We start from the raw sequence: 17,632 nt of genomic DNA, 5'->3' as shown, positions 1-17,632 counted from the left end.
TTTTTATTTTATTTTTTATTATTATTATTTTTGTTGGGTAAGGCAGAGCTGACTTAACAAGCATAATGCAGGTGAAAACCCCAAGCTGAACTCACTATTGAGATAGCAATCCACCAGAAAAATAACTGAGGTCCCACAGACGGAAAAGAAAACCACTTTCAGGATACAAATATCATGATTCCAGCAGATTCATATCCATACAATTCAAAGTTCCAATTCTAACCAACAGAAAGAAAAAAAATTAAAAATGGTAGTTGATCTCAAGCAGAAGTCGCGGAGACGTCCTTGAGAGACTCACGCCAAGCATACTCTCGCGCACCATCCTTATCAACAATCTTGATCACAAAGTTTGGAGGCGCCACGACCAAACGGGATCTGATCTCCATGATGCACTTGTCAACCAGACCTATGGCTTCTTCAAGCGACATGCCGCTGTGGTAATGTCTGTCCATTATGGAAAGGGAGAAGTAGGATCCATAACCGAATGCACCCTTATCTACCTTGTGGAGGGTGGCAATGTAGTCGATGAAATAGAGGGAAGGACCAATCTCCTTGTCATAACCAGCCATAAGAATGTTAACAAAATACGGATTCTGGAACAAGTACCATAGTCAGAGAGGGAAAAAGAGAACTTATTAATCATGAATAGCATGTCTTATGAGGTCATATAGGGAACAGGCCCTTTGGTGGCCCAACAAATCAGCAGAATCAGATAAGCAAGAAACGGTTATCAGCAATTATGGACAAGAAATGTTATTGTTACAACCAAGGACACACGCAAGATTCAGCATAGAACAGAACTTAAATCCAAAACCTATATGCTTTAAAAGTTTTACTGCACGTAGCAACTTCATGTAAAGAATACGAAGACAGAGAAGTAAAATGGGGAAAAATAAACTCTCATACAAGTAAATATCATCATATATATGGTAACTGATGCATCTACATTTATGTAGTACTTCTGTTAATAGATAAGATTATCCTTAGAGCTTAGCCATATAGTGTAAACAATGTAAGTTCTTGATTGGAATATTTAACAGCCACAAGTCAGTAAAGCCATAACAAGAGGAAACTAGTTGTCAAAGTCAACAAAATTTACCAAACTATAGAGGAAATACAAACCCAGAAGTAAATTTCAATCTACACTCCTAGAACCAGATGCTCAGTGCACGAGTAGGCCACTTGCAATTCCATCCTCAGTAATGCTACTCCATTGAGTTTTAATGAGGACAAGAACCATCATAGTCACGTCCATTAATATATATGTTGATCAACATGATCCCCTAGTAATTTTATCGCCCATGATACAACCACTTCAATCAGTAACCATGTTACTTTGAAGAATACATAATGTTACAGCAATAGCCTGAGACTGCTTCCCAATGAATTTTACATGGTCAAAGATACAAACATCATCCGAAAGATTATTAAAACCTACATACCTTTCTCCTACTTTCATTATGACTGCTTACAAAGTAAGTAGATACCAAATATTTACTCAAATTCAATATCCTACAACAGTACAATTAAGAGTAAAAATCTTCAGGCAACATCCAAAGAATAAAATGGTAGTTCACAGGGTCTCTACTATGAAATAGCATGAACAATGTCCTCATAAATACTAAATACTCCAAAGCATTCTCCATCTAGATCATCAGTCGTATCATCAATACACATGCAATATGAATGCATACAAGAAAAGACAATTATGTCATTTGTGACTCCTTATTACGTAATCAAAATACATAAAAGTTAATTATCTCCAGCTGATCTAACTCCAGAGGATCCAGCTTATTGTAAGGATAAGCTTCAACCTCTTGTTACTTATTAAGAGAATACCTGGACCAGAAAGCTCTAATGGTGGTGGCAAGAAGGGAAGCAGGAATAAATATAAGAGGGCCTAGAATAGCCAAGCAAAAGGGGTCAAAGGAAGTGCAGAAGCCAACCCCAACTTTCAACTCAATGGGTGAAAGCACAAGCAGTACATTAGAATGTACAATTTGGCTCGAGCAATTACTTGAGCAAATAAAAAGCTATCCTAGGATTCCCAATTACTCTCTTTCCTATTGAAAGAGGTATGGCTTTCTGCTCTTCAAGTTAGAGGACTTAGACCATATGGTTATCAGCTATGCAAGACCCTTTTATCCTCATTGGGGAGGACCTCTCCCAGGATAGGTTCTATTGGATGGAGGCTTCCGAAACTATAGAATTGCTGAACACTACTCACTGGCTCATACTACTGAACTCTCGCCAATAAACAGGTGCTTTGCATTGTGAGAATCTCCTAAGCACTTTGTCTGAGGCAACTTGAAGATAAAGCAGATTTTTTCTTGTTGCATTACTAGGACAACTTTCCGTAAATGAACTTTACCCACCTCTTTATGAATAGATTAAGCTTACTATGTCCTCATCAACCATTTATTTTTTTGATAAAATGTCTTTATAGATACAATTAGAGAAAAGGAAGGAGTGGGCTGAACGCCCTCACTTCATAAGAAAAGATCCATGCTATGAAGAAGAAGCAAACCCGTCGAAACAATAGCTCAGTTAACAGGCTACAATAAGCTTCAATATGATCAGCACAAAAACTATCTGCTTTTGAATTTATTACATACGCCTTTTGAAATGGATGAAAAACCAAAAGCCCTTAGTTGATCTCAGAATCTTGCGCTGAGTGGCAGCTCCTAGACCTATGATTGAATCTAGATACCAAAATGGGGTTGCAATAACCTTTAAATGCATTATGTAGGCCTATTGCTTCAGCAACCAAGGGTTTCCAACACATCCTAGTGACATAATCTCTGGGATCGATAACATCATTGCATTCCATATCACAACCTCATCATTCCTCAATAGCAAAAATTTCCCCTTTTTTTTAAAGCACAGCTCAGTAATTTCAATTACCCAAACTCCTTAATCTAATTACTAGCTATAATCCCATGATCCCATGCCACACCTCGAGGAGCAGCTGAACCCACTTAAAAAAACCCTAATTCCCCTTTCTCCATCAGAACCTACAGCAAAAACCCAATAAATCCCAACAATTTGAACTCCAAAACTCGGAAAAAAAATAACAAGAGCCGAAACAATCAACTTCCTCAATCCAAAATCAATACACAACGAAGCAGCTCGACGAGAGGCGGACCTTCCTCAGGGCAGTGGCGAGCTCGCCTCGCGTGAAGTTGGCAGCGGCCGGGGTCGTCAGAGGGATCCCGTTCCTGAACTGATACAGCGCCACGTTCTTCTGTATATACTCCGTGAACTGGACTCTGCGAAAACACGAATCGTCACTTACGCCTCAAAAAAGCAATCTTTTTTTCTCCCCGGCACGATCGATTCGAAACGAAACGCCGAGAACGAACGAATCGGGGGGGTGGGGACGGACGGGGGAATCCATTCACCTGTCGCCGGGCTCGCCGCTGGCGGCGACGAGCTTGTGGGAGTCGAGCACCATGATCTTGTCCTCGTTGGACTTGTGGACCAAGATGCTGTGGACCGCCGACGTGTCGGCGGCGACGATGGCGAACCCGTCGCCGACGAGGCCGAACACGCACTCCATTTCCTTCCTCTCGATTGCCCGGAACTCGGTCGGAGACGGTGACGGCGACGGGGAGAGGAGAACTCGGTGGGGAGATGTGCTTTCTGCGAGCTTGAGAAGCAAGTCAAGTTTCTTTTGGGCGACCAGGGACGAAGATGGAGAATTCGAGGAAAGGACAAGGGCAATACGGTCATTTTATTCGGTCCCTGGGAGGCTTGGTCTCGGCGTGGGCCCATTGGGCTTTTTGTCAGGTCGGCCCATCTCATTCGACCATCTGTCCGCCTAAAGTCAAAACACGGCCTTTGAAACAGGCGCTCAGAAAAGACTTTCGACCAAAATGAAAAAAAGGCACTCAAAAGGATCGACACACCACACCACACCACACGCTTGAGAGCAAAATCCCTTTCCTTCAAGGGTAACAAGGGTCATCGCTCAATCCATCTAATTGTATCGCTATAAGTAGGTACCCGCACCAATTGAGTACGGTTGGTATTTAACTCGACATTGCCTCTAAACTCGGATCCTTTTCAATAGTCTCGGCAGGTTTCATCATCTCTTGCTTGAAAGAGAAATGAGATCCAAGAGAGAAAGTGAGCAAGGTGATGCTGGAGAGACTCTAAAGGAGTAGAAGGTAACACAAGTGAGAACTTTTTGATAGGTTACTCGTTAGGGTAATATACATAAGGAACAAGAGCTAAAAAAGAACTTCTTGCTCTCAAGTCAAATGCTCAAGTAAGTTATGAATCGAGGGAATCTTGCATTTTCATTCATCATGACATGCTTGTATAAATGAGCATGGAAAAACCCTCCAAACATGAGTAATTACAAGACTCATTGAAAAGACCAAAAAAATAAAAAATAAAATAGTTTTACGTCTTCGAGTTTTACTAGTTCCAAATTAGCTAAATTAATTAAGAAATGCTCCAGCATCATAGGGAACGGAAGGAACGAAAAGAGGTAAGAGTGAGAGATTGGCCTGTATTTACATATGCTCTTGTTGCTGGGCCCGTGTATGAGCCCTTGTTTTTGGGCCGCCTCCTCTTATTAAACAGACATGTCAAATAATCCAATTAAACACATCATATGGTCCAATTAGAGAGCTTTTGGTTCTTTCTAAAATATCATACAAGAATTCAAGTTCTTTTTTTTTTTTTTGGTGAAAAGTTCTTTTACACATCATAATTCGAAATTAGAAGAAATGCTTCTACTCTAATAGTGGAATGAAGGAAATAAACACTCACTTTTAAAATTAAATTTACAGCATGTTTGTTTGAGTGAAAGTATTTTCTAAAATTAGTCTTATCGATTTTTACCGTTCGATTCACCGAAAATGACTGGTTAATGCTTCCGGTCAATGAAAATATTCTAGGAAAGTGAATTCCTAAATTCAAAAAACTGAAAACACTTTCTGAAATTGTTCTTCTTTACCTTTTTGCTTTGCTTGGCCACGTTCTTCTTTACCTTTGAGGTTGAGAGTTGGCTCGATGGAGTTGCTCAGTTCTTTCTCGAGCAATAGAGAGGGTAGACTTTTTCTCTGAAATTTGATTCTGTAACTCTTTTCTTTCAATTTTTTTTGCATTAATTTTTTTTTTAATCCTTGACATTGAAATTATTTTTCAAGTGAAATCTAAATACCAAAAAATGTTTTCAGTCACATATTACTACAAAGAGAAAAATAACTATTATCCTAAAATATAATTCTCTTAAGAGCATTTCTTTTTTATTATAAAATTATCTCCCAACTAAACACGCCCTTAAAAGATGGCCTATAGAGCAAGATCAGATTGAAGCTCAATATTAAAGGAAGAATTGCAGACAAATTTTGAGAAGTTACTGAAGAACGATGTGGTAATCATGAACAATGCATTCGAAAAGTCGCCATTTACAAACGAGTTGGATGAAGCACAAATCGTACACGTGGCAACCATTGCAAGCTTATGATTTAGTGAAGTGGAGAAGCCAAAGGTGGGACGCTTGGAGGAAGTACTCCGATGTCCCGTACATTTTCCTAGACACAATCAGTAACATTTAAATAAAGGAAATTGTCCAATATATCTAAATTTATTATATGAATACCAATTTAAACCTATTTTTTTTTGTCAAATTAGTTATAAACATGTGTACAAATTTTCAATGTATCCATTTTGATTAATTTTCGCTGAAAATTGTTGATGTGATAGTATGTTACATAGATGATTGTACTATTATGTTAGCAATTTTCAGTGAAAATAATCGAAATGAATACATTGAAATTTCACAAAAAAGGGTTAATATTAAATTGGCAAAATGATAAAATTTATAATTGAATTGACATCTATATAATAGAATTGTGATTAATTGGATAACTTTTCTTATCTAAATAATTTTTTCTTTTGTTTTTAACTATGAAAAACTTGCTAAGATGCCTAATTAGACAGACTCATTTCCTTTTGATTTCTACTTCACAAAGTTGGTGTCTCTCTAAGTAAAGTTCCTTGTGTATTTGCCGCATTCATGGAACCTTCTCCAAGATTCAATTCAATTCTATACAAAATCTCAACCCTTGATAACAATGCATAGTCGACTTTATTTTGGATGGGAGTCCCAACTACATATTCAAATTGAGCTACGAATCGGAAGCCAATTGAATTAAAGCTAGGGTTAAATATAGTCCCATTTCCTTATTTTGTGTGTACAATATTAGTGAATCGGTAGGAGGAAGCTTTTTGGAATTTTTAGTGTCCATAAGGATTGACAATGAAAGTATAAGAATTGGTGAGACTGTCAACGATTCTAAAAGTTTAAACTGTTAAATGAATGCGTGATTTATTATTTAAATATTCTAACACTCCTCTCGTGCTTAGTTTGGTATTTTACCCATTATTAAGTATTAAAATTTAATTGGGGAAGCAAATGGGACCTGGAAATATTTGGACTTAGGACTTTCAGCTTTGATATCATGTAAGATTTTGTGAGATCACTGTCAATTATTCTAAAAACTTAAGTTATTAGATGAAAGCGTAGTTTGATATTTAATTACTTTAACACCACAAAATCTCATAGAAGGGAAAGGTCCTTGAACTTTTGGTTGCTGTTTAATATCATTACTAGATTCCTTTCCTTTTCTTTTCTAATTTAATCTCTAAAATTTTTGAATTTCAATCGATGAAAGATCGATCAAAGTGCTATGCCAAGTCACAACCTGTTTCGCTTAATGTCAGTGGGCCAAAGAAAAAGATTGGCAGCTATAAAAATTATTTATTTGCCAAGTTGGCACACCTCATCCTTTTTTTCCATTGTACTGAGTCGTCCTAAAATCTCACACGTGGAAAGAGGGAGGAAAAATAAAAATAAAAATAAAGGAAATTAATTATGCTGACCTTAATTATATACATCACATAGTGAATTTTTTTTTTTCTTTTTTTCTTGTTTTTTCTTTGGTGCACTTGCGAAGAGCGAAAAGAGTTTAGCGGCCGATGAGATGCCAGAACGTCTGGGTTCGAGGGTGGTGATTGGACGAAAGCATAGTAGTTATTAGTTGATAAAGCAAAAAAATAAGACGGACCGACCTCGAGAAGTCGAGAGTCAGCAGCCAATCCATCCGGATTTCGCCTTCAAGACCCGGACGTTCCTTTCTCGAGCGACGTTCCATGTCGACCTTGCACGTGTGAAGACCTTTATTACAGTAATGACGAATCAGTTGACGGGACGACAAATGAACAGATCACTGAACAATAAAATCATATATGACTGTTGCAGATTAAATGCCATGGTCGAGAAGGGTGCTAAAGTACAAAAGGGTTCGAGCTGACTTTTCCATTGAGGGTGTCTTGACGGGAACCAAGGAATGCGCGTGAATGGATCGGTATGGAGGTGAAGATTCCTCCGACAAAATATATATTTATATAATTCGTTTTTACCCTTGCGATGAAGCAAATAAAAGGGAAAAGTATATTTCAAATTAGGGAAGACACCATCGGCATGCGATGTGTAGACTGCAGACCCTAAAATTTGATTTTCTTTTTTTATAAAAAGAAAGTGCGAGGACCCATTTCTTCCTCGCGCAAGACAGATGAAAAAGGGTAAAGTCAATTGATTCTAAATTATATACTGGCATGATGAGACCATTGCTATATTTGACTGCATCTAGGATATTTTATTTAGTATTTGCTTGCGTGCACGGTTTCAATCTTATTCCAAAGAATCTCACTTAATCGCACTTAAGAGAATAATTCCAAAGTTGAAATTGTGGTATCCCAAAAGTTTTGATTCCATGTTATTAGCATACTCTCATGCTGGCACTTACTTAAGGTAGTGCATGAAAACGTTTCTGTTCCTCTATTATTTTATTCTTTTGCTCCTCGGAACCAAAAAAAGAAAGAAAGAAAAAAGAACATATATCAATTTGTTCCCCGGAATAAAAAAGTAGCCAAGGAATAAATTTGGAATGGAAACAAGAAGTAGAAAAAAGTAACTTTTTATTCCTAAGAACAATTTCTAGAAATAAGTCTTTTTCTTTTTTCTCTTTTTCTTTTCTTCTTCTTCCTTATCACTCATGGCGGGTTGTTGTTAGAGTGGCAGGCGACAATCGGTAGCGGCGCGGGATCGGCTAGCAGCAGTTGACGGTTGGTAATGGTGGCAGCGAGTGACGGCAATCAAACATGTTCCTATTCTTTTTGTGAATCGTATCAAAGACATTTCTATTTTTTTTTTCTATTTTGAGAATAGAAATTTTATTATTTGCCAAATGTATTATTTTACTCAAAAATTATTCCGAGAAGTATAAATAGAATATAACTATTTCTCGAAGATAAATTGTTCTCAGGAATGTAAATTTTACCATTCGCACCCTTAAAAAAATAATTAAATATATTTGGATTCCAAAGTTGAAATTGTGGTATCGCAAAAGTTCTGGTTCCATGTTGTTAGCATACTCTCATGTTGATTTTGTAGGACGTAATAATGATTGAGAAGTACTTTTGCAATCTATCAATTAATAGAATGCATGCGTGTATCATAGTTTTTAAAGGAACAAAATTCAGTAGCTCTATCAACTGTTGAAGCTGAATATGTTGCTCTTGAAGGTTGATGTGCTCAACTTTTATGGATGAAATAACCGTTGAGTGATTTTAGTGAAAAAAAATCTAATATACCCATAACGTATGATAATACAAGTGCAATCAATTTGTCTAAAAATCAAAATCTAATATAGCCATGACGTGTGATAATACAAATGCAACTAATTTGACTAAATATTTGATAATGAATTCAAGAGATAAATATATAGAGATTAAGCATCATTTTATTAGAGGCCACGCCAATAATGGTGATGTAAATATTTATTTCATTGATTCAAAGCATCAATTAGCCAATATTTTCACTCAACCCCATGATAAAAATTTACATTTGACTTTATTAGAAATGAGTTGAGTATATGTGATCTTTTGGATAAAAGCACGCGAGACGGATGAAGCAAGATTATGGATAAAAAAATAAATAAAGAATGGATAGAAGCAGTTCATGAGAAAACGAGAAAAGCAGACACGGCAACGATGGTCGTAAATCGGTGACCATCTGTTTTGGATGTCGGGGCCACGGCGGCAGCACCGAGTCTGTGTTGTCGGATGCGGTGGCGGCAGCTGTTTAGGTTGCATGCAACCACTACGTTGCTGGTGGACAGTATTTTGTCGTCATCTACTTTAAATTGGTCAGTGCAACCCCTCGTGGACCGGGCCAAGCACAAATTGAAGACTATTTCTGGTCTTTCTTTTGCTCACTGTAGTAGAAATTCTAATCGGGTTGCTGACTGGGTTGCTAAAGCCCAATGTTTTGATTTTCTTCCTAGCAACTGGGTGACTAGTCCCCCTTCTGCTCTTCTGGATTTACTTTGTACTGATGCTCATGTTATATTACCTTTGCCTACTATCTAATATAATCAGCTTTGTTTCTCGTCAAAAAAAAAAAAAAAAAACCACTACGTTAGCAATGGCGGCGAATTACATTAAAGGGGGTGGCCAAGTCCTTGGTGTGCTTTTGCTTTTGGAGAGAGAGGTTGTGGATGCCACGTGGACGCTGAAGTGTACAAAATGGTGGCAAGTTAATGGCGTTGGCACCTGCATCATTTAATGCCATATCGAAAGATTATATTGAGCGAAATTCGAAAAATTCAAAAAAATTAAACAAGACGACATTAAATTCCGAGCAAAACTGATAATACTTTATATTAGGTGAGTGTCTTGTTGTACTTTTATTCCTTAAAAGGACATGTCGAATAATTTTTTTTTCTAAATTATCACCATATATGCCTCTTGCAAGCTAAGTCCATTAAGACACTTAAATGAATCTTTCTATAAAAATTATGAAAGATGATTGTTTGTAAAGTTATAATACCGAGCACTTCATGCAATTTGATAGCAATCGTGTTCTATGAATGAATGGCATAAGGTAACCAGCAGTTGCATTTCATGTCAACTTATGGCATTGTATATGTGAAATTTTGTAGAATTACTGCCGATCGTTCTAAAAGTTTAAGTTGTTTGATAAATGCATGGTTCATTATTTAAGTATTCTAACACTCCTCATGCTTATTCTGGTCTTTTGTCTAGTATTAAGTGTGAAAATTTAATTTGAGAGGCAAATTGGGGTTTGGAACATTCGAACTCAGGATCTCCTAATCTTGATACCATGTAAAATTTTGTAGAATTATTGTTGACTGTTTTAAAAGCTTAAACTGTTAGATGAAGACGTAATTTATTATTTAAGTATTCTAATAGTATATAACACTTTATCCGTTTGTCTCCGGAGAACATCGTTCCAACAAACCGGTAAAGTTGTTGATGACAACCCAAAAGATCATTTTCCAATAGAGAAGCTTTATACACATATTTCTTTAATCTCACGGGCATGATAAGAAGCGAGTCAACACTCAAGGTGATCCAAATATCGAAATTTCATTAATTGATGGCGTGAGAACTCGGATTCATGCCATGCGTTCTAGTTCATATACGAACTGCCTCGGTAATCACCATTCCAACTTTTGTACTCGAGGGACCACGAGGCCACATGCAATAATTGTTGCTCACTCCTATTACCAAGCTAGAACGCATGTTGGTGGTTATCTTCATGTGAAATCAAGAAAAGTGGAAGCGTAGGAACTTGACACGTAGAATCGACCTCACAAGAACGGTTGCTTTTCACAATAAAAAAATAAAAAAAAGTTTTGGTTGGATTTGACTTGATGTGAATCTTTTCATACTTGATCTGAATCTTTTCACATATTTAAAAATAGAGTCCCTGCGCGAGCAATGTACTTAATATAATAATTCGTCATGACCCATCTTAAATTCGACGGGTGAGATTTACTCTCGTTCAATCCGACGGCCACCGCTGCTTTGAAGACGAGAGCAGATTCCCCTTATCCATCTTGAATTATTATTTTATTCATGTCATTTAGCGAATGAAATTTATTCGCGCAAGCGATGTGAATCATCATTAAAGCAGTCAACGTTACGGCAGCCCAAAGGTGTTGAGTTTTCCGACTGAAAGAGAGGAGTTCTTGTCTACGGTCACCAAGTGATGAGTCATGCCGGTTTTGAGCCCATCTTTTGACAATCGTGAGGCCCTGCCGCAGTGGAGCCGCAATCTCCAGCTCATTGGAGTCAAAGTCAACGCACATGCCAGTTGTTCATGGTATGGAATCGTCCTAAAAAAATGGGAATGAATTATATAGGAAGGAAATTAATGATGCTGACTTTAGTTATATACATTACCCATATTGTAATACCACAGAAAATTGAAATTTAACGCATTACTGACAAATTAACAGGGGATATGACGATTTTTTTTTTTATGAGGAGTGAAAGGGAGGAGAGGAGTGAGCGCCGATAAGATGCTATCGCATCTAAGTTCAGGGATGTCGGGTGGTGATTAGATGCAAAGCATAGTAGTCATTAGTAGATAAAGCTAAAAATAAGATGGATCGACCTTGAGCAATCGAGAGCTAGTGGCAAGATCTGTCCAAATTTTGCCTAGCACACTTGGGATCTTCTTTTCTTGACCATCAATGGATGTGGAATCGTGCACGTATTAGGCTTTTCAACACCACCTTTATTAGTGGAATGACGAATCCACTGATGGGACGAATGAAAGAGATCATTAAACAGAAAGATGACATTTGATTTTAATGTCCAAAGTTGCATAAATAGAACTATGGTCGAGAAGCGTGCTGAAGTAAAGAAAGCTGACTTCTCCATTTGCGGATGTCTTGATGGGGACCAAGGAATATTATTTGATCTGGGAATGCATCGCTGAAGATTCCACGGATGAGGAAAGGAATATTTCGAATTAGGGAAGATACCATCAGCATGGATGAGTAGGATGTAGACCCTAATTTTTTTTTTCTATAAATTACTTGTTGATTTGTAGACTCTCTACTTTTTTTTTTTTTTTTTTTATACCCAAGGAATCCTGTTAGCCGTTCGTAGCCTTATAGCAGTACATAACCGCTAGGTAAACCCTTGAGTGACACTAGTAGAGGACTCACCACCCCAACATCACGCTTAAGACGCCGATGCTTCCACTGGGTGCCGTAATAATGAATTTAGCCCACAAATTTGTGTGGGAATAGTGATATTATGGACATATTTAGAGTAGATAGTTCCTTAGTAAACAAGAAAACAATTTTGAGTAGACAAAAATTTGTATGATTTAGTATGAATATAAACATGTAAATGATCCATCTCACTATTCTTTTTATATAATGGGGTGAGAGGCTCTTTAAGCACTTGACTAATCTTTATAAGGTGTGATAGTTTCTGGGACACGGTACAAGTAATTATTGGAGACAAGTAGATTTGTACCCCTTGAGGTGGCCTAAAAAAAGAATGCAAAAAAGTTATTTGAATCCAAGTCTTTAAGTGAGGGGGACAAGCACACTTATCACTTGCCTACCTTATTTTGTTTACATGGAAATTCTCCATCCATGCCATTCCCACGGATTGCACTGGTCAATTAGAAGCTTATGAAAAATAAGGAACAAGATTTAGATTGATAAGAGTACGAATATCTATATCAAAACTAATATTGTTTCTAGATACACTGATGAAAAATCTTTGATACAAAATAGTAGGAATATCAACTCGATACGACTTTTAATGAATTTCTACTTTTACTAATATGGAGATCATAAGCTAATTTTTTCTTAAACGGAACTATTGTAATATTGATAAAAACTAAAAAAGTAAAAAAATCAAAATAAATGGAGCGTATGTTTTTATTAATAGGAAAATGATAGAAATGAAAAGATATTTAAAAATCTGTAAAATAATGTAATTAAACTTGTGAATAGTGCTGAAGATTTGGCTTTGTTGGAAATTTAAGGGGCCAGATTGAACAAATTAATAGTTTGTGGCTACACGAAACATTTAGAAATAGTTTAAGAATCACATTAAATAAAATGAAAATCCAATTTTACCATTTTTCTCTATTTCTTGCCGCCGGTCACTAGGCCTCGGTGATGGCAAGTGGAGGTCATCAGCCTTTGGCGATTCTTCAATCAAATTTGGCTGGATAGATCATATTGACAAATCATTAAAATACATAGTACTAAATTGGTCAAACTGAAAAGTTAATAATTGAATAAGCTACCATATAATAATTTTAGTACATTTAGGACAATTATCCCAATGGCATTAAGCACTCGCGATTTCCGGTTCATTAATTAAAGGTCACACACTCAATATCACTAGCTAAACACCAATTACTCTGAGTTAGGGTCACTTTTACATACCAAAATGACCTAACCTAATCTATTCATAGATCTTGTAGGACGGTCCATAATTCTCCGGATGCTCCGATTCTATCCCTCGTGTTATAAAGAAAAAAAAAAGGAAGGGAGAGATATATGTCACATCTTGAAACCTAAAAAATTCCACATTTCCTTGCTTTCATCTCGCCGATTTAACCGCCCCCGCATAAATAAAAAATAAGAAACATCACTCACTAAAACCCTATCCCCTCGAATAGCGGGGTGGGAACATGTGCAGGCCGTCAAAACCATCAAACCGGCCGTCTGCTCCGGGGTCCAATCGTGGCCGTCCGAATACTCCCCAACATGCAACCGGACAAGCAGAACACGCCACGTGTTGGCTTTTTTTTGGTCCCCCATCACTCGTATTTCGTCCTCATTCACTTAATAACCTTTCTTAAAATATACTCGGAGAAAGAATAAATGATTTAATAATTATTATTTTAAAAAATGAATATTCCGCTCAAAATAATCAGCCAATAAAAAATCATTCCCATTTTGTAGATGATAAAAATATTTTCTGTCAATTTATTAGTGTAGGTGATGTAAGCGATTATTTTCAAGAAAACATCTTTTAAATTATTCATTGTCTAAAAAAAAACAAAACCATGGTTGTGGAGTATCATCACTCAAGATTCATGTCACACTAGATTTAGACAGAGAGAGGAGAGTATGTATGAGCTATTATTACTAGAGCAAGATTAGCAATTGTCGCTATTTCAATTTCATAAATGATGTAAGTAATCATATTTAAGATAATATTTTTAAAATTATTTATTTTTCGTAAAACAAAACCATGGCCGAACTACCATCACTCAAGATTCATTTCGCACTAGAGATCCGGATAGAAAGAGAGGAGAGCACGTATGACCCGTCATTGCCTAGGGCAAGATCGGCAGCTGTCGCAATAGAAATCTACTTACGGCACCATGCATTCAATTCAAATTGCTAAATTTGAATCGCATGACAGGACAAGAAACACCCCCTCCCCCCTCCCTCCTCCTTTTTTCTAAGTCATATTTCTGCGTACACACACTCTCAGCAATGACAATATGGCAACGTGCTGCTCCAAGAGTCAACCCCCTCTTCTCCGTGTGAACCGTATTTAACACGCATTTCCTTTCCCTGCCTCTCGCATGAATTCTCTTGAATTCTCTCCGCCTTTCTTTCTCGTTCGCTTTCGATCTCAGTTGCCGTTGTCAAGATCCGACTGGATGCGCTTGTCTCTTTTCTAGTCCTGCTCGGTATTCTCGCTCGCCATGTAAGTTCCAAACACGGGTCCGATTCGTGCTTCGTTTCGATCTTGAATCGTGGGTGGGGTCTCGAATGAACGGTCGGTCGAGCTGCTGTCGATGTCCTCTTGATGTTCGGTTGCGCCTGCGTTTTCGTCGTCGAGCTTTCGTACGTTAGCTGGGAAGATATGAAGACGGCTTTCTCTGACACCACATGCTCGTTTGCTTATGCATTGTAGCATGTCGTAGAATCTACCGTATTAGAAAAATACAACCCCCAGCTCCTGCCGGATTTTTAAGATCGGCTCGAGCTGATCTCGGTGAATCGTGGATTTTCCTTTTCTTGCAGATCAGTCATGGGAGACGCCGGCGGAGGAACGATGAGGAGGAGGAGGGCGTGCTCGTGCTCGAAGGGCGACTTCCTCCCGGAAGAATCCTTCAGGAGCTGGGGGAACTACTGGGGCGCCCTCAGGGAGACCCCTGCACGGCTCCGGGACCGGGTCCTCAGCCGGTCCCTGGAGACGACGGAGCTCCATGAGGTGAAGGCCCAGAGCGGGCACGAGATGAAGCGGACGCTGACGTGGTGGGACCTCATGTGGTTCGGGATCGGGGCGGTCATCGGCGCCGGCATCTTCGTGCTCACGGGGCAAGAGACGAAAGAGGGGGCCGGCCCCGCCGTCGTGCTCTCCTACGTGGTCTCGGGCGTATCGGCCATGCTCTCCGTCTTCTGCTACACGGAGTTCGCCGTGGAAATACCAGTGGCAGGTCAGTTCTTGGAACTTCTTCTTTTTCACTCAACGTACGTAAGGAATCTCTCGAAAGCAATCTTGATTCATGCGAATATTAAAACAAGTTCTTCCTAGGATGTACTCTGAAAAGAAGGGGAAAAAATAAATTTGGAGATCTTTCTTGCTGATGGAAACACGTTGACCCACTTTCGGCTTGGATGTGTAATGAAAATAATTTTACTATTGAGCAAGCCATTGTTGACTTGATTCTTGAAATCAAAGATGGCCCTGTTTGAAAAGTCCAAACTGAATTTTTAATTCGCAATGGAGAACGAAGAAGATGGGACTTGAAAAAGCTTGGCAGGAATTGGTGATTCAATAAATTTTACCGGACCGGCTGCTTCTCTGATGTTGATCCAGTTCGTGCCGCGATTTTTGCGACGGCTTCAACAGCATATCGATTTAATGCCCTTTGCGGTTCATGTTTAGATCCTAAAGTAATTTTGGGATTATTGAGAAACATGTTCAATATGGAGACTTGAATGGACAATTTGAATGCAGACATCCTATTTTCTGCTTAAATGTTTCAAGAGAAGGCATACAGTTTTGATGAAAGAGTCTAAATTCTAAAACCATAATTTATGGTCTTTCCATAGGAGGGTCATTTGCCTACTTAAGAGTGGAGCTTGGGGACTTCGTGGCCTTCATCGCGGCAGGTAACATCCTGCTCGAGTACGTGATCGGTGGCGCCGCCGTCGCACGCTCCTGGACGTCCTACTTCGCCACCCTCCTCAACCATGACCCCAGTGACTTTGTCATCACGGTCCACAGCCTGGCCAAAGACTACAACGAACTCGACCCCATCGCAGTTGGCGTCTGTTGCATCATCTGCGCCTTTGCGGTCCTCAGCACCAAGGGCTCGTCCCGCCTGAACTACATCGCCTCCATCGTGCACATCCTGGTGATCATCTTCATCATCGTCGCCGGCCTCACGAAGGCCAACACACAAAATTACACCCCGTTCGCACCATTTGGCGCCCGTGGCGTTTTCAAGGCCTCAGCCGTGCTGTTCTTTGCGTATGTCGGCTTCGACGCCGTGTCCACGATGGCAGAGGAGACTAAGAACCCCGCGCGGGACATCCCGATCGGTCTGGTAGGGTCCATGGTTGTTGTTACCGTTGCGTATTGCGTGATGGTCATCACACTGTGCCTGATGCAGCCGTACGACCAGATCGATGTAGATGCTCCGTTCTCGCTTGCCTTCAAGGCGGTTGGGATGGACTGGGCCAAGTACGTCGTCGCCTTCGGGGCGCTCAAGGGCATGACCACGGTGCTGCTCGTTGGGGCCGTCGGGCAGGCCCGGTACCTCACCCACATTGCCAGGACGCACATGATGCCCCCCTGGTTTGCCAAAGTCAACGAGAAGACCGGGACGCCCGTGAACGCGACGGTGACGATGCTTGCGGCAACTGCGGTCATCGCCTTCTTCACGAAGCTCAACATCCTGTCCAACCTCCTCTCCATCTCCACACTGTTCATCTTCATGCTCGTGGCGGTTGCCCTCCTAGTGCGCCGGTACTATGTCAGCGGGGTCACAAAGCCTGCCGACCGCAACAAGCTCATCATCTGCATCTCGCTCATAGTCGGGTCTTCAATCGCAACCGCCGCTTACTGGGGCCTCAGCGAGCATGGCTGGATCGGGTATGTGATCACGGTACCAATCTGGTTCCTGGCGACCGTGGCACTGAGAGTATTTGTCCCACACGCCCGGGACCCAAAGCTATGGGGCGTCCCGCTGGTCCCCTGGCTGCCATCGGCCTCGATTGCCATCAACATATTCCTGCTCGGGTCGATAGACCGGGCATCATTCGAGCGGTTCGGGCTGTGGACTGCGCTCTTGCTGTTGTACTACTTCTTCTTCGGGCTGCATGCTTCCTATGACACAGCCAAGGAGAGTGCAGAGACCAGGGGAAAGGCTGGCGTAAAGTGGAAGAACGTTGAGGAAGGGCATGTGAGCTCCACAACACATGCAGGTCCTGGCAGCGAAGCTCCTGCCATTCCTAGTACTTAAAAACACAGTGCCTTTGTAAACTGCTGTCAATTGTAGAAACCTGCTGTTTTAGTGTGTTCGGTGACTTGTGATCCAAAAAGTGGTTGTTCATTAGCAGACATTGTTCTGAAGACTCCCACATTCTCTCAAGATTAGTTATTTCTCCGGTTGATCATCATGAATGGCGGGAATATCTCAGATGCTGAACGACGTATACAGAACTTATGCGACGATCATGTGCTCTAAAACCAACGTACAAAAGGTCCATATCCGTCAAACGTCACCGAGTCGACCTCTTCC

The 17,632-nt window shown here is 39.9% G+C and overlaps 2 protein-coding genes across 3 annotated transcripts; one reads left to right on the top strand and one right to left on the bottom strand.

Annotated features, from left to right (window-relative positions):
* Positions 1-66: 66 nt before the first annotated feature.
* Positions 67-3,668, bottom strand: LOC104440718 (proteasome subunit beta type-2-A). The gene is made up of 3 exons (XM_010053668.3): positions 3,402-3,668; positions 3,146-3,269; positions 67-593 (listed from the first exon to the last, which is right to left on the bottom strand). Exons 1-3 carry the CDS (start codon positions 3,557-3,559, stop codon positions 261-263), a joined length of 615 nt encoding a protein of 204 aa, XP_010051970.2. The 5' UTR covers positions 3,560-3,668; the 3' UTR covers positions 67-260.
* A 10,729-nt stretch (positions 3,669-14,397) lies between these two features.
* LOC104440717 (cationic amino acid transporter 1) lies at positions 14,398-17,563 on the top strand. Of its 2 annotated transcripts, XM_010053666.3 has the most exons (3): positions 14,398-14,583; positions 14,904-15,319; positions 15,939-17,563. In XM_010053666.3, exons 2-3 carry the CDS (start codon positions 14,911-14,913, stop codon positions 17,351-17,353), a joined length of 1,824 nt encoding a protein of 607 aa, XP_010051968.2. In that variant the 5' UTR covers positions 14,398-14,583; positions 14,904-14,910; the 3' UTR covers positions 17,354-17,563. The 2 variants fall into 2 exon arrangements, with proteins under 2 accessions (XP_010051968.2, XP_010051969.2); XM_010053667.3 differs by lacking the exon at positions 14,398-14,583 and having other exon boundaries at positions 14,611-15,319.
* The last annotated feature ends 69 nt before the right edge of the window (positions 17,564-17,632 follow it).

The sequence above is a fragment of the Eucalyptus grandis genome, chromosome 4 (genome assembly GCF_016545825.1).
Source record: "Eucalyptus grandis isolate ANBG69807.140 chromosome 4, ASM1654582v1, whole genome shotgun sequence".
Taxonomy (NCBI): domain Eukaryota; kingdom Viridiplantae; phylum Streptophyta; class Magnoliopsida; order Myrtales; family Myrtaceae; genus Eucalyptus; species Eucalyptus grandis.
This window is presented reverse-complemented; position numbering and strand designations above follow the sequence as displayed.